At 38.2% G+C, this 21,684-nt stretch overlaps 2 protein-coding genes across 4 annotated transcripts; both read right to left on the reverse strand.

The window, feature by feature from the left end:
- Window positions 1-302: 302 nt before the first annotated feature.
- nots (nothepsin) lies at window positions 303-10,236 on the reverse strand. 2 transcript variants are annotated; one of them, XM_062996423.1, is made up of 9 exons: window positions 10,123-10,236; window positions 8,464-8,644; window positions 8,146-8,263; window positions 7,738-7,856; window positions 4,901-5,100; window positions 3,864-3,986; window positions 3,583-3,766; window positions 1,694-1,792; window positions 303-554 (listed from the first exon to the last, which is right to left on the reverse strand). In XM_062996423.1, the coding sequence occupies exons 1-9, from the start codon at window positions 10,176-10,178 to the stop codon at window positions 375-377; spliced, it is 1,260 nt and encodes a 419-aa protein (XP_062852493.1). In that variant the 5' UTR covers window positions 10,179-10,236; the 3' UTR covers window positions 303-374. The 2 variants fall into 2 exon arrangements, with proteins under 2 accessions (XP_062852493.1, XP_062852494.1); XM_062996424.1 differs by having other exon boundaries at window positions 3,583-3,730; window positions 10,123-10,233.
- Window positions 10,237-12,100: 1,864 nt separating this feature from the next.
- Window positions 12,101-20,989, reverse strand: cct2 (chaperonin containing TCP1, subunit 2 (beta)). 2 transcript variants are annotated; one of them, XM_062996425.1, is made up of 17 exons: window positions 20,923-20,989; window positions 20,336-20,388; window positions 18,123-18,197; window positions 17,925-17,990; window positions 17,550-17,661; window positions 17,326-17,402; window positions 17,050-17,162; window positions 16,193-16,395; window positions 15,659-15,759; window positions 15,422-15,549; window positions 15,184-15,287; window positions 14,330-14,449; window positions 14,044-14,172; window positions 13,580-13,683; window positions 12,781-12,880; window positions 12,515-12,656; window positions 12,101-12,314 (listed from the first exon to the last, which is right to left on the reverse strand). In XM_062996425.1, exons 2-17 carry the CDS (start codon window positions 20,336-20,338, stop codon window positions 12,284-12,286), a joined length of 1,608 nt encoding a protein of 535 aa, XP_062852495.1. In that variant the 5' UTR covers window positions 20,339-20,388; window positions 20,923-20,989; the 3' UTR covers window positions 12,101-12,283. The 2 variants fall into 2 exon arrangements, with proteins under 2 accessions (XP_062852495.1, XP_062852496.1); XM_062996426.1 differs by lacking the exons at window positions 20,336-20,388; window positions 20,923-20,989 and adding an exon at window positions 20,137-20,182.
- Window positions 20,990-21,684: the final 695 nt, after the last annotated feature.

A 21,684-nucleotide genomic window follows, 5' to 3' on the forward strand; every position in this document is an offset into this window, starting at 1 on the left:
GGCGCCCCGTCCAAGGTGTTACTGTGTGCCTTGCACACATTGAAAAGCTGAGATAGGCTCCAGCACCACCCCATGCGACCCTAATTGCATAAGCGGTTAAGAAAGTGAGTGAGTGAGTAAAACTCCATTAGACCAATATTGCTACTATGGAAAAGCCAAACACATAAATAGAAAACGGAAAGAGTGACCTCGACCTCAACACTATCACTAACCACTATGCTTTTTGTTACATGGATGTAAGATCATGCAGTGCAGTTTATTTTTAACAAAATTGTGAAATGACAAAAAGCACCCAAACATAATTTAATCAACATATTTCAGTATTTTATTCTTTGATACCAGTGAGGAAACATGCCAGGCATAAGACTCATTAATCAGTGGAGATACTTTTTGGCCTTAAGATGAGCAAAGCCCACCCGATCCTCACCCCGATCGTAAATACTGTACACCTGAGCAAGGAAAACATCTCCCAGAATCCAGAGTGGCCCGACTGGAGACGCGATATCCGCTGCTTGAAAGCCGCTTATACACACCTCTCTGTCATTCATAACCTCCTTAATGGCAAGAAAGAATAAAAGAGATTAATCTACATCCCCTCACATATCTTGATTGAGCAAATATGTTTTAACAGCAAAGTACTGACAAGTAATGACAGCTGCAGGATACACTATATGGGCAAAAGTATTGGGACACCACTTCATTTTTTTAAGTTCATGCTTTTCAGCCACAAATTTGCTACCAGGTGTACTAAATGAATTCTATAAAGGAAATTATTCCTACTTAAATTATCCAACTTTGTTTAGGGAAGACTCCTGTTCCAGCATGACTGTGTATAAAGACATGAAAAAATGCTTAGTTTAAAGCAATTCCAGTGGTCTGAATCAGAACCCTGACCTCAGCCCCACTGAACAGCTTTGGAATGAACTGGAACTTCAATTGAGGCTTTCTTGACCAACATCAGTGCCCAACCATACAAATGCTCTTTTCTTTTGCATTTTTTTCCAATTTTGCTCCCAATCTAGTCGTATCTAATCACCCGATTGCATTATGCTTCCTCTCTACTGATGCTGATCCCCACTGCTGACTGAGGAGAGCGAGACGAACACGCCCCCTACAACACGTGTGCAGTAGCCGACTGCATCTTTTCACCTGCACGAGGCGAGTTCATATGCGGATCAGCTTTGTGTATGGATAGCCACACCCTGATCAACGCATTATCCCTCGACTTTGCGCAGGCACCATCAATCAGCCAGCAGAATTGCAATTGCATCAGTTATGAGGCTCTCCGGCTTCCCACCCTGTATGAACAACAGCCAATCACCGTTCAAGCCCAGCCGGATGGCAGAGCTGAGTTTCGAACCGACTAGTTCGAAATGTCAGCTCTGGTGTGCTAGCGTGTTTTACCGCTGCGCTACTTAAGAGGCTTTACAAATGCACTTTTGAATGAATAGGCACAAATTCCAACAGACATATTTCAAGGTTTTGTAAAAAGCCTTTTCAGAGGAAAAGATTTGAAAATATCACATAAAGCTCTATTTTAATAACATTTGTTTTGAAAATGGAATGTCCAGTAAGCTCTTGGTCAGGTGTCCAAATACTTTTGGCCATATAGTGTACATAAAAAATATAATATTACATGTGTTTAAATATTGCATTTAAATTGCATTTTAATATTTTATATGCATGTACTTACTTTGTGGATGTATGCTTCTGCAGGAAGGTTGTACTCCACTCCATTCAGTACCAAAGACACCACCGGCAAACTGCTTATCCTATTGCAGTCTAACAGATACTGAAAACCAGAACACATTTTAAATATCTGATTTTCAACCTTTTAAATCAAACTTATAAGACAAAGAAGGGAGATGGCTTTTATTTTTGAGCCACCTCCAGACAAACATTTGCACAATGCAGTGGATGTCTCTCTCACCCAAACACATGACCAAATCTAAATAAACTGTAGGGATTGGTGATATAAAACTATAATATTCAAAAAATAATTATACAGGGAGTTTTAGGTTAAATAAATACTTCTAAAACTGAAGCTACAGAACAAATCAGTAAAGTATTTCTTATTAGCAGCTAGCAAGTAAATAAACTGTTGGCCTGTTACCCCACATGCTAACATCACCAACACAGATTGCAGCTTTTGCAGTTTCTGAATGCCATAAAGACACACTGGGAATTTACAAATGTAAGATACTACACCGGGCGGCACGGTGGCTAAGTGGGTAGCACTGTTGTCTCACAGCAAGAAGGTCTGGGTCCTTTCTGTGTGGAGTTTGCATGTTCTTCCCATGTCTGCATGGGTTTTCTCCGGGTTTTCCTCCCACAGTCCAAAAACGTGCAGTCAGGTTAATTGGAGACACTGAATTGCCCTATAGATGAATGGATGTGTGTGTGTGTGTGTGTGTGTGTGTGTGTGTGTGTGTGTGTGTGTGTGCATGTGTGTCTGTCCTGCAGACATGTGTATTTGTGACCAAACTGACCTGCTATTTAGGGGTTACAGGAAAACATGGGCCATTTCTTAACTGTATATTTAATAATATTCATGGAGGTTGGCGGTTGTAGCCTAGTGGTTAGGGTACTGGGCTTGTAATCAAAAGGTCACTGGTTCAAGTCCCACCACCTGCCACTGCCAGGTTGCCAACGTTGGGCCCTAAAGCAAGGTCCTTAACCCTCAATTGCTTAGAAAATATACTGTCACAGAATTGTAAGTCACTTTGGATAAAAGCATCTGCTAAATGCCAAAGATGTAAATGTAAGTAATCAGTGACCAACAAAAATAACATAAATGTGTATAAGATAGATATTTAGATAGATAGATAGATAGATAGATAGATAGATAGATAGATAGATAGATAGATAGATAGATAGATAGATAGATAGATAGATAGATAGATAGATAGATAGATAGAAGCGTAGTGCTGAGAAAATGAAAAAATCACTATTTGTTGTGTTGTATAATTACTCCTGCCAGTAGCTGTCACTGTGTATCAGACAGAGGGGACTGTGAGTGAGAGGGAAGAAGGAAATCGCTCAGTAAAGTATTCTTTTTTTCGTGCAATTACCCCTACAAAATACAACACTACTGAAATAAAGAAGGAAATAATAGAGAAATATGAGAGTTATTGTTGTTTCTGGTAGATACATTTTATATAAAAAAGAAGGAAATGTATTATGGTGTATGGTACAGCACACGTACTGTACTGAAATGTGATGTGTGTGTTTTTATGTACAGTACGGTACTACTGTGTATTGTTGTTTATTATTGTTTATTACAGTAATGTCTATTCTATAATTTAAGATTTATGGGGAAATATACTTGTATTTATAACAAAAAAGACCATTTAAGACATTAGAAAGGTTATGTAGGGGGGGGGGGGGGGGGGTTTGGGAGGTCTGGCACGGATTAATTCTATTTACATTATTTCTTATGGGAAAAACTAACGAACATTTTGACTTAAGAACAATCCTTTGGAACCAATTAAATTCAAGTCAAGGGTCCACTGTACAGTACATTTAGAGGAAGTAGACAGTTGTGTAAATCTCATTTTTACAGAACCGTTTGTTTAAACTGACCTCTCCAAAGGGAGTAGGTGTTGCTCCAATAAGCTGTTGAAGAATTAGGATGTACGCTGTTGGCCCAGTGATGAGAGAGGTTCCTGTATCGACAATCGCATGGCAGCTATGGGAATGGCAGAAGGCAGCACTTCCCTGAACCCTCACTCTAGACAATAGTGGGTATTTGAAAGCTGTGTTATTGCTGGCGTTTAAAAAGACAATTACATTAATTATACATTTAAGTGTAAGATTAATACATTAATACACATTAATACAAAGTTGTACAGTATTGAACTCACCCGTCTATTTTGATTTGCCAGTAGCCTTTTAAAGTGACTGGGAGCCAGTTAATAGGAGGAACAAATAAATCCTCATCCACACCTCCCAGCAACAGTTCACCCCCTAAATCTGTAGTGCCATTCCTGAACAAAACAATCCAGAATAGTAGGCCTCATAATCGTGAAAAATGTCAAATAAGAAGTATCCTTACTTGAGCAGCCCAGCTGGTAACAGCAAACAATCTAGCTGGGTTTTGATATTTAACATAACAATGTACACCATTGTTTAGCTATCTTCTATGTTCTATGTATCTTCTATGTATTTATTGGCCATTTTAGAAGCAACAACTACCATATAGATGCGCATTGTAGGTATACAATTTTTAACTGTAGAGCATCAGTTGATATGTACATTCTGCTACCCACCCCAACCCATTCATTAATACAATTAGACCCCCACTCAAACCTCACATACCGAAGAGATGGAAATTCAGTGGTGGACAATTTTCAGTACTCTAATGACACTAACAAGGTAACAAAATGTTGGTACTGGTGTAAGTGTATTAGGTGGAGTAGTGTTGTTGGGATTTGTTAGTGTAACTTGTTAATGTCACAACAAAAATTTAAAGCCCTTAACGTTTTGAACCACAGAATAAAATTAAATTAACTATGTTCATATAAAATTAATAAATGGTTATGTTGTCCAACAGAGTAAAATAAAAATGTTACAAGCATATAGTATCACTGTGTGAAATTTAGATGCTCTCACATCAAAAGTAATAGAAGTAGTAGGATAGCTAGCTGTTTTTATAAGTGTATTTAAGTACAGTATGTAAGTGTATATGTGCCAATTTTATAAGTGACCAGTTGCTTTTACATGCGGCAATGACAGACAAATCTCTGCAAAAAGAACATCTGCCCATGTCACCAAGACCAAAAACAACATAATTACATGAAGTGTAAGAAACACTTTTGGAACATTTTGGACATTGGTCAAATATACTAAATTAAAATATGCATTGGTACAGTGTATTTACGAAGTTTGTGGTTAATCTTACTTGCTAAGGTAAAAGGAGAATATGGGCTTCTCCAGTTTGTTCTGGATCATCATGTTGTCAAAGACTGGCATTCCAACCTCCTCAGCCAGTGTGGGGTAACTAAGACCCAAAACTCCATCAAACTTGGACAGGACGAAGGAGAAGCCTGGCTCGTATACTGATTCCCCAAACATCTGATCTGGCAGGGTCACCGAGCCAATCTACAAATCATAAATCTTAATCAGAAGTACATAACAAGAGCACAGATTTAACATTTAGTAAGGCTAAAACCATCTAGTGCTCTATGAGGGGTTTTTCAGTTTGTTCTTCTAACAAAACCTTCAATATACAACGCAGGACTATAGCATATGATATTGGAAAGAACGCTTAAAGAAAAAAATACATTATTTTTTGTTTGAACAGGAATGCTTTAAGATTTTTTCATGCTTCCTTTCAAAACTGTTTACTATTTACAGTGTATCACAAAAGTGAGTACACCCCTCACATTTCTGCAAATATTTCATTATATCTTTTCATGGGACAACACTATAGACATGAAACTTGGATATAACTTAGAGTAGTCAGTGTACAACTTGTATAGCAGTGTAGATTTACTGTCTTCTGAAAATAACTCAACACACAGCCATGAATGTCTAAATAGCTGGCAACATAAGTGAGTACACCCCACAGTGAACATGTCCAAATTGTGCCCAAATGTGTCGTTGTCCCTCCCTGGTGTCATGTGTCAAGGTCCCAGGTGTAAATGGGGAGCAGGGCTGTTAAATTTGGTGTTTTGGGTACAATTCTCTCATACTGGCCACTGGATATTCAACATGGCACCTCATGGCAAAGAACTCTCTGAGGATGTGAGAAATAGAATTGTTGCTCTCCACAAAGATGGCCTGGGCTATAAGAAGATTGCTAACACCCTGAAACTGAGCTACAGCATGGTGGCCAAGGTCATACAGCGGTTTTCCAGGACAGGTTCCACTCGGAACAGGCTTCACCAGAGTCGACCAAAGAAGTTGAGTCCACGTGTTCGGCGTCATATCCAGAGGTTGGCTTTAAAAAATAGACACATGAGTGCTGCCAGCATTGCTGCAGAGGTTGAAGACGTGGGAGGTCAGCCTGTCAGTGCTCAGACCATACGCCGCACACTGCATCAACTCGGTCTGCATGGTCGTCATCCCAGAAGGAAGCTGACGCACAAGAAAGCCAGCAAACAGTTTGCTGAAAACAAGCAGTCCAAGAACATGGATTACTGGAATGCCCTGTGGTCTGACGAGACCAAGATAAACTTGTTTGGCTCAGATGGTGTCCAGCATGTGTGGCGGCGCCCTGGTGAGAAGTACCAAAACAACTGTATCTTGCCTACAGTCAAGCATGGTGGTGGTAGCATCATGGTCTTGGGCTGCATGAGTGTTGCTGGCACTGGGGAGCTGCAGTTCATTGAGGGAAACATGAATTCCAACATGTACTGTGACATTCTGAAACAGAGCATGATCCCCTTTCTTCGAAAACTGGGCCTCATGGCAGTTTTCCAACAGGATAACGACCCCAAACACAACCTCCAAGATGACAACTGCCTTGCTGAGGAAGCTGAAGGTAAAGGTGATGGACTAAACCCAATTGAGCACCTGTGGCGCATCCTCAAGTGGAAGGTGGAGGAGTTCAAGGTGTCTAACATCCACCAGCTCCGTGATGTCATCATGGAGGAGTGGAAGAGGATTCCAGTAGCAACCTGTGCAGCTCTGGTGAATTCCATGCCCAGGAGGGTTAAGGCAGTGCTGGATAATAATGGTGGTCACACAAAATATTGACACTTTGGGCACAATTTGGACATGTTCACTGTGGGGTGTACTCACTTATGTTGCCAGCTATTTAGACATTAATGGCTGTGTGTTGAGTTATTTTCAGAAGACAGTAAATCTACACTGCTATACAAGTTGTACACTGACTACTCTAAGTTATATCCAAGTTTCATGTCTATAGTGTTGTCCCATGAAAAGATATAATGAAATATTTGCAGAAATGTGAGGGGTGTACTCACTTTTGTGATACACTGTAAATGGCCTGGATATTTTAAAGATTGTAGTCATTCTTCAAGACTTACTTGGAAAAATAATGTTTTTTTATAGCCGAAATTATGAAAGACCTTAAGGTTACCCTACTGACCAACCGTACTGTGCTTGAAATGGCAAATCATTAAGTGTTACATTCTGAATTAACATTACTTAGACTAGCGTTAACGGTTGTTGTCTTGTAGACTTTTCTTGAGAATGGGAACAGTTCTCTGGGTAATGCAGTTTATATACCGTCATTATAAATTGCACAGAACTTGATATGTAGAGGGCAAAAAAATACCAGCCGCTTGTGAGAAAGTAAAATGTAGAAGTACCAGTAGTAAAGGCCCACTTTAAGCACTGCTACCAACACAGTTATGGAATTTGACTTAATTTGGGACACACCCAATATGTTATTACAATAGGCAGAGCCTACAGTTCCAAATCATGCAAATTAGTCTCAGATCATGTTATATTGTTCAGATTTATTGTTCTATAGGAAAACTGCTTTCAATAACAATTATTAATATATTTATATATTTTTGCTGGTTAATAAAGTTTCAGAAGTAAATTATACTAATATAACTGTTAAATTGAAGTGACTTTTTAAAATTAAAACTAATAGCTAATTAAATTATGCATCCATATACATACAAATATGTATTTTCTTTTCATATTTAATTATGGGGGTTGTTTTCTAAGAAGCTAATAATGTAATAAAACAATGTAACAGTCTGTTTCATAATAGGCAATGTTGGTATGTGTGTGTGTGTGTGTGTGTGTGTGTGTCTTTACCATCAGCACATCTTTAGCTAGCACGCCCAGCAGGTGTCCAGATCCATAGTGAATGCCAAAGACTCTGCCATCATGAATATAGGTGCTTGATTCAACAGCCTTGAACTTGTGATGCTTGACTATGCCAAGAGAGGAACAAAGTGACCCAGTGATCTGAGGTCACTGTCATGAACAAATATGGCCTGATTTGACTAAATGAAACACTGAACAGTGCAGCACTGAAGACACATTCTGTATAAAATAACTTCTAGGTTGTGTTTAAAATAAATGCATTTAATTCAAAGTTGTTCAATTATAAACTGGTTGAATCTTTTTTTAATTATAAAAGTATTAGTTGTGAGAATGTTAACTCCATTGTTCATCGATCATAAGATGAAACAAACTGAAATGTGTGTGTTTGTTGGTTACCACATGCTTCGCTGACACAGTAGGACGAGGGCACCCACAAGTCAGCTGATCCAGTGTCAAACACCACAGTAAAGTTCTGCTCTGGGGTTCCCAAACTGATCTGTCCATAATACTGTGCCTGCACAACACACCATCCAATGCCATTAAACTAGCTAACATTAAAGCATCTAGTCTTTTTACAGTACATGTTAAAATTATTGTCTGTGGTATTTGCACAATTACTAGATGTAGTGGATAGAAATTAGGACAAAAACCCACTAAATTATACCTTTAAGCTGTTACTGACCAGATCCCACTTAGATCCCACTTAGAACTCACATCCATGAAGTTATAGAGTCTCTCTGCAGATTTGCCTGGTCTGAGAGACACTAATGTAGATGGGTAGCACTGGGCATAGCGGCGTGAGAAAGCATCCACCTGGTGATCCTTTAGAAAGTCCTCTAGCTGGTTAGTGGCTCTTAAATGACTTCTTAGAGAGGGCATCTTTATCAGAGGGACCCTTAAAGTAAAATATGCATACAGACTCAAAGTGTGCACTGGGACCAGTATAAGCACAAAGTACACTGATCAGCCATAACATTAAAACCACCTCCTTGTTTCTACACACACTGTCCATTTAATCAGCTCCACTTACCATATAGAAGCACTTTTAGTTAGTTTTTAGGTAGTTTTACAATTACTGACTGTAGTCCATCTGTTTCTCTGCATGCTTTGTTAGCCCCCTTTCATGCTGTTCTTTAATGGTCAGAGTAGGTATTATTTGGGTGGTGGATCATTCTCAGCACTGCAGTGACACTGACATGGTGCTGGTATGAGTGGATCAGACACAACAATGCTGATGAAGTTTTTAAACACCTCACTGTCACTGCTGGACTGAGAATAGTTCACCAACCAAAAATATATGTAGACAAAAGCGCCCCATGGGCAGCGTCCTGTGACCACTGATGATGGTCTAGAAGATGACCAACTCAAACAGCAGCAATAGATGAGCGATCGTCTCTGACTTTACATCTACAAGGTGGACCAACTAGGTAGGAGAGTACAGTGAGTGGACACGGTATTTTAAAACTCCAGCAGCGCTGCTGTGTCTGATCCACTCATACCAGCACAACACACACTAACACACCACCACCATGTCTGTGTCAATGCAGTACTGAGAATGATCCACCACCTAAATAATACCTGCTCTGTGGTGGTCATGTGGGGGTCCTGACCATTAAAGAACAGAGTAAAAGCTGGTTAAAAAGTATGTAGAGAAACAGATGGACTACAGTCAGTAATTGTAGAAGTACAAAGTTCTTCTATATGGTAAGTGGAGCTGATAAAATGGACAGTGAGTGTAGAAACAAGGAGGTGGTTTTAATGTTATGGCTGATCAGTGTACATGTAACTATAATTTCTTCATCAAGAAATAAAAACTCAAACTAGCACTTTATGCTGAAATGAATGTTCAAATGTAATTCCAGAGTCATGAAAAAGACACTGTTATAAATAAGCAGCTGATTAAGCAAGCAGATTAAGTTTTAAATCTGGCTTTTAAGAAGAAAAAAAAAGCACCTGCTCCAATAAAGGCACCTTGAAGTTTTACCAAAATGTGCTGGTTATCACAGGGACAGAGAAAAAGCAGGAGCAGGGCTTCCTTCCTGCATGCCAGCCTTTAAGCCCATGGCGATTTAAAGTGGCTCTTAGATTACATCTATTTCCTCTCAGTATAATGACATTTCACAAAGCAAAATTACATTATAGATCCTTCTACACAGTGTAATTAATAAACTAAATTGCTTTTTGTCACCCAGCATTAAAGAAAACCTCATAATTAACTCATTTTAAAATAATTCATGCCTTTTTTTGTTGTTTATTTGCTCAAAAATGTGTAACAATTATTCAGTTCTAGGAAAAAAAAACATTTGCAGAAATCATTAAATTCTAAGAATAGCACAGCATCTCTGTCTGTCTCTGACTTTAGTATTTTCTTACCTGACAAGACTGTTCACAAAGCTTAGAGAAGTGAGCAGCAGCAGGATTTGCTTCATCCTGGATATCAGACAGCATGTGCTAGCACGTCTTACAGACCACACCAATGCAGTACAGGTAGCCTGATAGGCATTTATTTAGCTTATGATCATTCTACTAAGTCAACAAATCTCGGTCAGATTTGTGTTTGTAGGCGTCAGGTGACTGAAAATGCAAAAGGTCCAAAGTCTTTATGCTAGAAGTACACCCAGTGGTACTTTTTGGACTGACTTCATTTAAAGATTTCAAAGATCTTGACATGTAGAACAAATATTAGTCATAACTAATACTTTACTAAATGTACCAAAGCATAATATATATAAATATATATATATATATATATATATATATATATATATATATATGCAACCAATGTAAGGTTGCTTTAACATTGCACATTGTAATCGGCTTGGTTTTGTTTGTTTGTTTGTTTATTAGGACACACCATTAAGCATTAACATGTCAGACATTATATTGTTTGTTTATAAATATAGCAGAGTTATAGCCTTTATGTGCTTTTTGGACATAATATCCTTATTTCTTAAATTTGGGCTGCACATTAATCCACTCGACTAACATTGCATTAGTTAAATTGTTTGTTTATTAGGATTTCAACGTCATGCATTAGTCAAAAATAATCATGTTGGTAGCAATTGTTACAAATGCCATTCATTACTAGATCACTTTAAAGTTGTAGAGTTAAAGCTGAAAGTTAAAGCTGAAAAGTGATGGCATTTACACATAGCTTAATGAAATGCCTGGCCACCAGGGTGCACTGTACCCGTATAGTGTGTATCAAGACTAATGAAAGGTAGTCTTTTATCTCTGTACACTTTCATTCTAGTGTAACTGCAGGTCTGTAGTAGAAGAAATATTATCCCAGCAAGTACAAATCATCCCAGATCCAAGCAAATGCATCTCATCTTTTGAGATCTGTTCAATTAAAAATACATAAAACAACAAATTAATTAAACAATAAAATTGCACAGTTCTTACATAGCATATATTTGTTTTAAACGAGTTTAAGAGAGAGTTTAAGTTTAAAAGAGACTAAGTTTAAAATGTTTCACACATCTGTGCAATCAAATGATAGAAACCAGCAGTAAAATCAGTTCCTGTGTGCCATATTTTTGTTTTTGCTAGTTTTTTATTATTTTTTTTATTCATTTTTCTGCATCTCATTGTACAGGTACATTTTAAATTGTCACAAAGCAGCAAAATATCCAACAGAATGTTTACAGGTTACATAACCTACATAAAGGTGTAGTTAAAATTACCAAACTAAATCCATATTTTTAGGTTTGTTCCCTAAATGCTTTAGTCAGAATTATAATTGTTATATACCAATTCTGGCTAACCTCTATATTTAAGAAGCTAATGAAGTTAAATTCAATTCTATTATGCATCATTTTTTATACTGACTGTTGTTGTGGGAATTCAAAATAACCCTTAAAGATTGACACAGACAACCGGAATAGTGATAAAAGCAAACAATCTATTTATTACTCAGCTGAGGGCCAATCTCAATGCAAACGCACTCATGCCTTTACAGGAGAGAAAGGGCGACTGTATGCCCCATCACAGTATTTATACCCCGCTTACTGCCCCTTCAGACTAACTCTGCTCAGCAACCCAGCTCAAGGTCAACTTCCCAAACCAAACGTGTTTATCATCCTACAAGAATAGTCTGTTAGAAACATGGCATACTTCCACAAGAATGCACCTGTATCAAAACCCTGCGTGCACCCCCGCACACACAGTCCTGACACCCATACATTCCCACGGAAGCAAGAAGCCCATGCCAAGGTCAACATGCTAATTGAACTAAGAAAGCAGAAACTTATGAGTTTAATGCAAATAACTAACAAAATATAAAATTTCCATTCACACTGTATTTGCACCAGTAAAACTAAGTAAAGAAAGAAAAAACCAAGATAAGAAACACTTTCTAAAGTTTTATTATGGAGTAAACAAAAATGCCATGGTGCCGTGTTGTTGAATAGTGGCAGGATGCACAGAAAGCCTCCGCAGTGCTAACAGTGCACAGGAAATAAACAGAGGATGTATCAGGTAATAAATACATGCTGTTCCCCAATATCACTCCCGCTGTTCTTCTAATGAAGTTTTAACATGGGTGGTGATCTGGTACTCTTTTCCTGAGGGGGAAAAAAGAGGGCAGGTGGTAACTCATCAGACCAATGCACACATACAACAGAGCAACATTTTCATTAATCATTTCTCATGTATGTTTTCAGTATGTTTTACTTTTGGTAAATATAAATGTATTCCCTTTGAATTACCACGTTATCAGTACATTACACATAGTAAAGGCTACAAAAAAGTAATCTGAAATCACCTTGGTGCTGCTTTAATGATGTTATCAACACGTAGGATCATCTCAGCAGCCTCAGCAGCACTCAGGAGCACCTGCCTCTTCACCTGGAAGCTTTCTGTGATGCCCAGCTTAGCCATGTCACCGATCGTCCCATGAGTCATGTCTAGTACATACAAGTGACAAAAGGTTAGGAGCCAAATCTAAAGAAGATGCTTTTGTATTGCAGCATATTGAATGAATGAATTGAATGAATGAACTGAATGAATATGGTGCTAGGTGGAACTCACCCAGGCCAAAAGTGGTCTTGCTGTCCTGGTGAGCTGCTCTCAGCTGAGACACAAGGTCTGCACTGTCATAACCTGCATTGTCTGCAATAATGGTAGGAAGCTGGAAGAAACACTAGTTCATTAGACCAATGCTAAATAACTTTAATTACCAATAGATTTAAAAACTATTAAACTAATCAGTAATTAATTAGACACTTCAGAAAAAATGCTGTTTTACTTGACCTGGAGAATGCTACTCAACTCTATAGACACTCATCATACTCACAGTATTACATTGTATCTTCACACTGTTAACAATAAGTTTCTATTTTTACTATGAGTAATACATTTAAAGTTATCATACACACTAAAACATGTATGAAGTTTAGGACAAAATAGTATGTATTTTTCTTAAAAATTTTTGTATAATTTAACACAAGCATGGCAACACTGACACTGTAAAGCAGTGGTCTCCTACCTTTTTTGCACCACGTATTGGTTACATATAAGATATCATTTCACGGACTGGCAGGGAATTTAAAATAGAAGAACTATAGATTAGAAAATCAGTGTGAATCTGCAATGAGACGCTGCTTCCACCTAGTGGTGATTGGGGACAATCACACCAGAAGAGTTTTGGAAATGTAATCACTTGTAGCAATCTCTAATTATTTATTCTTTATGTGTGGCCCGGTAATAAACGACCCACAGACCGGTACCGGTCCGCTGCCCAGTGGTTGGGGACCACTGCTGTAAAGGACTTTTTTACACGCAAAACACAGTAATAACTTCAAGGCCTTTCATGCTTATCAGTTCTCACCATTCGCAGTGCTTTAGCGAAGGACTCCATTGCTACGGCTTCTTTGCCTGGTGTTCTGTTGGCCAAGTCTGTCACTACTTTAGCCATCAACATCTCTGAGCAACCTGAAGAGATAAGGCAAATAAATTGAATTAGAATTATGAGAACTATGAGACATTAAAATACCAAATAAAAGCTGTTGTGTGTCAGTATGGAGTCTGGCTGCATGTTAAACTCTGCACATGTGGATCTGTGTGGATCTATGTGGTTATAAGGACATGTAGAAATAAGGTAAAATTCTGCTTATAATTTCATAAAGACAATGTCATAGAGCTTTATAATATACGAACTGCAATTCTAATGATTAGCATGTTTAATCAGTCAGCACTTGTCTTTTTAATACATATATCTTTAAAATATACTAAAGAATAAGTCTTTGCATGTAAACACATCTAATGAATCAAACATTCAAGATTGTCCCTTACCTCCACCGTACACTGTGCGAGTCTCTTTAATAGTCTGAGCCAGAACACACAGTGCATCATGAAGTGAACGCTCGGCTTCGTCCAGAATCTGCTGAGTGGCTCCACGCAGAACAATAGTGCAGGCCTCACCTAAGTGTGTGAATACACAAATATATATATAAAAAAATTCCTTCACGCCTCTCCTTTATAAAGGCAGGGCGTTTATAATTAATAGTTTGTTATTAATACAAAATGCAATGGTGCTAGCTCTTCAGCTTATACAGACAAATGGCTGTTAATGTCTTACCCATGTCCACGCCAGAGAAATGGATGAGAGTGTCTTCTCCAATCATCACCTCTTCAATGAGCTTACAGTGGCCCAGCTTCACCAGCTCTGGGTGGTCAAAGGTGGATGCAATCTCACCACCTGCCAAAGTAGATAATAATAAGAAGCAAGTCCTGCTATAAAACCCTGCTCTCTTTTAAGTCCCAAAAATCAAACAGTGCAGCAGCAGCAGAAAGAGACGCCACTGGACTCTCCCTCCGACAAACACAGCCTGGCCAGCTCTGTGTCTCTGCTAAGATTCAAACTCACCAGTTTGAACATCTTACAGGGTTGTGCTAGCAGAGTAGACCGCTATTTCACCTCAGTGAAAACTTTTTTTTAGGTTTTAAGTGTAAATTTGGTATACATGTTTATCTATTTTAGTTCTGACACCTTAGCCAACAGCTTGTTGATATTAAATACAGCAACATGTTCAACATTTGGATGGGTTACTATAAGCTTGTTGGTTAATCGTGTCTATAAAACAATAAGTCACACAAAAAAATTTAACAAATTTATTTACTTATTTGGGTTGTAACACCATGTTTAACACATGTGCCATTTAATGGCAAAATAGGTATTATGTTCCTGTTTGTTTCATCTTGTCTTTATATTTTGGGCCATTTTTGGTGTAATAGGTGTTTGGCAGATTACATGTAACGGGGTTCTCCTTTTACAGGTGTTGGTGGGTTAATCTGGTGTGGCCGATTCCACAAAAATTACACATAAAAAAGTGCATCCTAAAATTTAAGACAATGTCACTTTAAACTTAATTTTATATACAAAACATGCCATTTAATGTATAAACATATAGATATAAAGCACTAGTCACCTACCTGTGACTAGTGCTAGTCGCTCCACTCCTGCAAAGTCGGCGTGCTCGATAGCCATCACACCTGCTGCAGCAAAGAGCTGCTCAGGGTAGTTATAGATCAGCTGCCTAAAAATAGGACAGAAGAAAATGGACTCTTAGTCACTTTGTAGCCAGGGGCTATTAAAAACACTAACCCATAAAATGCTTATAGTTTATGTCTGAGTCAATAACACTTAACATGCTGTTTTAGCACCACATACCTGTTGATAAAGCAGTTGATGCCGTGTTTAAGGATGCGCTCAACTTTCTCCTTCATCTTCTCCTTCTCAGCCAATTCAATCTCAGCCACCTTCGCTGTGGAATCCACACGTACTCTGGAACCAAAGATCTGCACAAATACACACCAGCCTTGTTAATGGCCTTGTTCTCATAATCAAGAGACAGTAAAAACCACCACCAGCTGATTAACTAAAGCAGTTTAAGTGTAAAAAATGTACCTTGATCTTGTCTGTGTCCATGCCGGTGTTGGCAATGAGCATTTTTGCATTTTCTATTCTCTTCGGCTGATTGACACCAATCTTCTTGTCAAGAAGGAAGCCTGTTTAAAATAAATTGATTTTTACAAAATATCGACATGCCACAGAAGCAAAGCTCTAAACCCTTGTTAATATTATGCCCGTTTATTAGGTGGGTCTCCTTAATCAGTGACAATTCAAGTTTTCAGGAGACTGAGGAAGATGTAAGCCGATTGGTTTAAATGGTCTGAGGCCAACTCTAGGTAGGCAGTGGGCAGCACGGCTGCTCACAAGGTTTTGAGACAGACCCAATATTTCTATAAGTCTCGCTTTGGGCACAGTCATACTAGAACAGGAAAGGGTCCTTTCTAAACTGTCGAAGCATACGTATTATAGTACATTTTAAACACCTGTTAGCAATGGGTGCTGCAAACATTAAAACATTAAGAAGGGGTATCCATATACCATATAGTAAACTAATGATTAACTTTACACTAGAATACATCACAGTCATACCTTCATCCAGGTAAGAGTCTGTAAGGCTGGCACCCAGCTTCTTGATGACGTGGATGGCCTCCAGATTGCCAGAGCCCTTCAGTCTAAGCACTGCCTGCACAGCCAACTTGGAGAAGTGGTCTTTATGGTGTGTGAGCAGTTTGGATGACAGAGTGGTGCGGGCAATGTTTAACAGATCCTCCTGAAATTTCACCTCATCATTACTGTCAGTAGGAAAGAGAAGTAGGGTTATTAAGTGTTACATTGGTTACGGAAACATTAAGCATAACAGTTTTAGGTTCAAAGCAATTAAATCCAATAAATCAAAACAGCATTAAATGTCACTAACTGACTGACTGATGTAATAGACATGGGTGGCTGGGAATGAATGTAAAATTTACTAAGCAGCAGTGTGTTCTAAAAAAGTGCCATGTTAATAAAAAAGGTCAAAGGAGAATGACCAGGCTGGTTTGCTGACAGTCAAGATACAGTAACTCAAGAAATCAAGATTAAAAAGGCCTCTCAGCACCTCTGAGGAGGATAAGCTATAACAGCAGACCACCACTTGAGATACCGCCTGTCAGCCAAAAACGTGACAAAAACTGAACAAAAAAAAACATTTTAACAGCAGGAAAATTAAATAAAAATGAACTCCAGCCCTTTTTAATATAAATGTGCAAATGTGGGATTGTACACATCACAGGCGCACATTTTTTGACTGCAACCATTTTAGCTGCAGTCTAAAGCTTTACAGTAGTGAATAATTTAGCTGAAACTACACACCCAGTCATGTTATAGTTCATACATAACTGTAAATCTGATGTTCAGGTGAGCGTATGAGCATAAATGAGCGTATGAGCATAAATGCTGCCATTTACCCATGGTCCACTGCAGCTTCCTTCAGGGCCTCACGAGCAGCCTGGGTGGCCTTTCTCCAGCCAGAGATGATGATCTGAGGATGGATCTTCTTGGCTATTAATAATTCTGCTTCCTAATGCACAAACAAAATACAAAACCATCAGTAAGTGATATTTGAGGAATCTTCACCCTCATGCGTACAGAAAACATAATATATAGAAGTGTATTAACATAAACCATGACCACTAGTAAACAAGTCAAATTAGCCAGATCTTTGATGATCTTTAATGTCTCACCCTTAGCAGTTCTGCTGCCAATACGGTAACAGAAGTAGTGCCATCTCCAACCTCATCATCCTGGACCTTGGACATATCTGAAAGAAAACGAATAAGAATAAGCATGCTGACTTACTGACTATTGCTATCATGTCATGCTTTTGATGTTAAGTAACTTATTAAGCCTCAAACTAGGTAAAATGTCATTTTAGACCCTGGATATCAACTAAAAGGGCCATACTCACCAACCAGCACTTTGGCAGCTGGGTTGTCCACTCCAATGGCTTTCAGAATGGTCGCACCATCGTTGGTAACTGTAACAGACCCCTCCCTGCCACCACCGAGAAGGATTTTGTCCTGCAAATAAACAGTGAAAGATATACGTGATGAGTTTAATCAATGAGAACTACCTATGTCATCAGGGTTATACATATGATAAGTCAACAAATTTTGAACAAGAGCAGCAGGGTTGAGTCTAAGCACTAGACATTTTAGTCAAATAATTAACAGACCAAGTTCTACATTTAGTTAAATGTTAAATGAGAAATTAATTAATTTAATTCTGTGTTAAACTAGAAGATCAAAATCCAAAAACACTACAAACAATACTTATGACATACCATTCCTTTTGGTCCCAGTGTACTTTTCACCAGATCTCCAATGGCAATGGCACCAATAAAGGAGGACTAGATAAAAAAAAACCCACATAGTTAGCAACACTGCTGGTAAGTACATACCAGTATTTAACCAACATTAATACACAGCTATAAAGAGCTAAACAGAGATTTAAGGTATTAGCAAACAGAAGAAACTCTCACCAGTCGAGCAGTCTCTGCTTTCTCCTCATCTGCTCCATGTCTAAAGATGTTCACTGGGGCCATAGATAAGGAGGCCTGTTGGATCACAAAGACACATCCAGGTGAGTTAAGAACACTTTATACAACTTTTTTTCAACTTCATATCACAGTGAGTATCATCTTATAAACAACAACCCAATAGGCCTCTATTTGCCACTGCTTATACACATGGTGTCTAGGGATGCCCCAGCAGTACTAATCAGCAACGTCACCTCAGATTTTACATTTTCCAGTCATACATGCTAAGGCCTTTGGGCCAAGCAAATTTACTGCTGCTTCATAATTTACTATCCAAATATAATTTTTGAAGAAAACTTTAAATGGTGTCTCAAGTTCTTAGAAATCGTCTTATGCCCATTGCCCTTTAGTGCAAAGAAATTATTTCCTCTCACATATTTTTGACAGCTAATTAGTTTTCACCATGGTTGCAACACTCCTTGAACACTAGATATTTCATTTAAAATGAAATTGAAAGTCTGTCTGCTGTATGTTAATGAATATTACTAAGTGTTGTGCGACTCAAAAGAATCTGTACTTTGTTTACAAAAAAATCACAATACAACTAAACTTTAATGGCCCATTCCAGCTTTGTAACCATGTCTGTATCTAACATGAAAAACCCAGCTCCAGAGAATTTATGTTGCAGCATAAACTAGAAGGTGCTTACATTTACAACCAGCTTAAAGTGACTTACAGTGTAGCCAATTACAATGCAAGCAATTGAGAAAGTTAAGGGCCTTGCTCAAGGGTCCAGCAATAACAACTTGGTGGTGGAGTTTAAATCAGCAAACTTCAGATTTTTTCCTCTATTTCCTTAAAACTATTAGATAATGCTTTAATTTAAAAGCACTGGCTTTACAGTCATCCTTGCTGTAAAAGCAAAATTTCTAATGTATATACTATATTTTTTACGATGACATATGTACATCACTTATCCCTAAAGGGAATATTTTTTAGAGTAAATAACTACACACTATGTGTGCAATTTTTTCACTTTTTTTGCTGGCTTCATACTGCTGTAACAAGTTAATTTCCCCAAGGGGGTCAATAAAGTATTATCTTAACTCTCAAATTGATACATGAATTAATTTGTATAAAAGTACAACTACATTTATTATGCAAACAATTGAGAGTTAGGGGCCTTGCTCAAAGGTCCAACAGTAACAACATTGTGGTGGAGCTTAAACCAGCAACCTCCTGATGTTTTTCCTCTATTTCCTTAAAGCTGTCTTAAGTGATGATTTAATTAAATAGCACTGACATCACAGTCATCCTTGCTATAAAAGCAAAACGTTATTTTTAACTCTCGAATTGATAAATGCATTAATTATTATAAAAGCACAATTAGCATTTTTTTTTTTTACATAATCTATTTAAATATATGAGTTCTTTTTTTATTGTAATGCTCTCTGTCAGAACTGAGCAATTGACATATGATAATTACAGCACATTAAATCAAAATAATGTATAAAACATTTAATCATAATTTAAATAAAGTTTGCAGTATAGATATGCAAAGATAGTGAATAATACAGAAAAGAGAAGTTAATTCTGTAATAGCCACTTCGCAGCGGTGTGGCTCCTCCATCTTCTCTATAGAAACCACTAGAATCTTCGTTGTACAGGCTAACTAGTTAGCTAGTGCTAATGCAATATATATAAGGTTAAAAATTTAACTGTCGTTACAGAGCGTGTTACTTAAGTTATTATACGTGTTATAGAAAATAAGTGCTTTAAACGGAGAATTTTAATAAAATGCTCTATTATGGCATGCTGGTTCACTAAATAGAATAGTAGACAAGAAGCTAAGCTAACATGCTAATCCTAATCCCAGCTATTAAAATAATAAACACCGACTGCATGTCTTAAGTGCTTTGCAAACAGAAGTAAAAGAAACATATAAGCACTGGTAAAGTAAACTGTCCTCGTAAACACATTTACATACATTTTGAGAGACACCTAAGCCTAAACTGACCGCTAGCTTAGTTAGCACTATACAATCAATGCATGAGCTAACATGTGCTGGATGAGTCAGGGTGTGCCGGTTTTTTAATATCTCTATAAAGCGGCATCACGTAACTCACTCATATTAACTTAACAGTATTTAAAATATATTTCTAAAACCGTCCATCAAATGTGACACACCGCGTTATAATAATAAAACCCAGACTCACCATGGTTACTGTAGATTTAGATGTAACGCTGCACACACCGGGAAGAGAGAAACCTACAGCGTGAGAGACATAAAGCTAGGAGTCGATTCGCTGAATCATTGAATCGATTCCGCTAAATTAATTGAGTCGCATTACTTTTACATTTACATTATAAGCATTTAGCAGACGCTTTTTATCCACAGCGACTTACAGTACTGTGACGGTATGATATCTTAGCAATTGAGGGTTAAGGGCCTGGCTTAAGGGCCCAACAGTAGCAACCTGGCAGTGGTGGGGCTTGAACCAGTGACCTTTCGATTACTAGTCCATCACCTTAACCACTAGGCTTTATTACAACAAACAGGTCGCATATTTGGCACCCTAGGAAAGAATTGCTCGGTCGCATATTATATTTACATTTACATTTTCAGCATTTAGCAGACACCTTTATCCAAAGCGACTTACAGCACTGTGACAGTATACTGTCTGAGCAATTGAGGGTTAAGATTTGTTTCAGGTTCACAAGGTTCACCAGTTCACAAGGCTATCAATGACAAGGCTCCATCAAACACAGTCATAGACAATTTAGTATCTCCAATTCACCTCACTTGCATGTCTTTGGACTGTGGGAGGAATCCGGAGCACTCGGAGTAAACCCACGCAGACACGGGAGAACATGCAAACTCCACACAGATTGAACCCAGGACCTTCTTGCTGTAAGGCGACAATGCTACCCACTTAGCCACCGTGTCGGAGGGTTAAGGTCCTTGCTAAAGGGCCCAACAGTGACAACCTGGCGGTGGACAGGCTTGAACCAGTGACCTTTCGATTACTAGTCCAGTTTCTTAACCACTAGGCTACAACTGTATTAAATAGAATATTACACATATTATTAAAAATAGTAATCAAATACACAAATCAAACCTGTGTAGTACTTTCGTATTACAGCCGTTTGCAAATTCATACATACTGCAAACATCAAGCTTTACATTGTCGGCTACATGATCATCAAATCCCTTTAATTATTAAACTGCTTTAAAGTGTTAAATACATCTTTGAGGATTTAAAGCTTGTTTAAATGCAGAAAATGAACACCACAGCAAATCCAGATTAGCTCTTTGCTTCTTTATACCCAATACATAAAAAACTATTTCGATTACAGCGGGGTTAGTCCCGACATTGACTCACTACAGTGGTAAGCCTAGTGGGTAAAGTTTTGGGCTATCAAATGAAAGCTTGTGTTTTCCAATCTCAGCTAGCTATTATAACAGCTGATCAGGTGTGAACAGGATTGCCTTTGACTTTGTCTGTGTGTGGACAGTGGTGGCTGAGGCCCTGTGTTGGTTTGGCATCCTGTCCGGGGTGTGTTA

This window comes from Trichomycterus rosablanca, chromosome 1, assembly GCF_030014385.1.
Source record: "Trichomycterus rosablanca isolate fTriRos1 chromosome 1, fTriRos1.hap1, whole genome shotgun sequence".
In the NCBI taxonomy this organism is placed as follows: Eukaryota; Metazoa; Chordata; class Actinopteri; order Siluriformes; family Trichomycteridae; genus Trichomycterus; species Trichomycterus rosablanca.

Bases quoted from the DNA above. Each gene is read 5' to 3' on its own strand.
- nots (XM_062996423.1), bottom strand. From the start codon at position 10,178: ATGAAGCAAATCCTGCTGCTGCTCACTTCTCTAAGCTTTGTGAACAGT. The intron at 8,264-8,463 runs GTGAGTTCTAAG...TGTGTTGTGCAG, and splicing joins GACTCTATAACTTCATGGAT to GCACAGTATTATGGACAGAT. The intron at 7,857-8,145 runs GTAACCAACAAA...CTCTTGGCATAG, and splicing joins CTGTGTCAGCGAAGCATGTG to TCAAGCATCACAAGTTCAAG.
- cct2 (XM_062996425.1), bottom strand. The intron at 16,396-17,049 runs GTAAATGGCAGC...TCCTACTGACAG, and splicing joins GAAGCTGCAGTGGACCATGG to TAATGATGAGGTGAAATTTC. The intron at 12,881-13,579 runs GTGAGAACTGAT...TGTTTCTTCCAG, and splicing joins TCGCTAAAGCACTGCGAATG to CTTCCTACCATTATTGCAGA.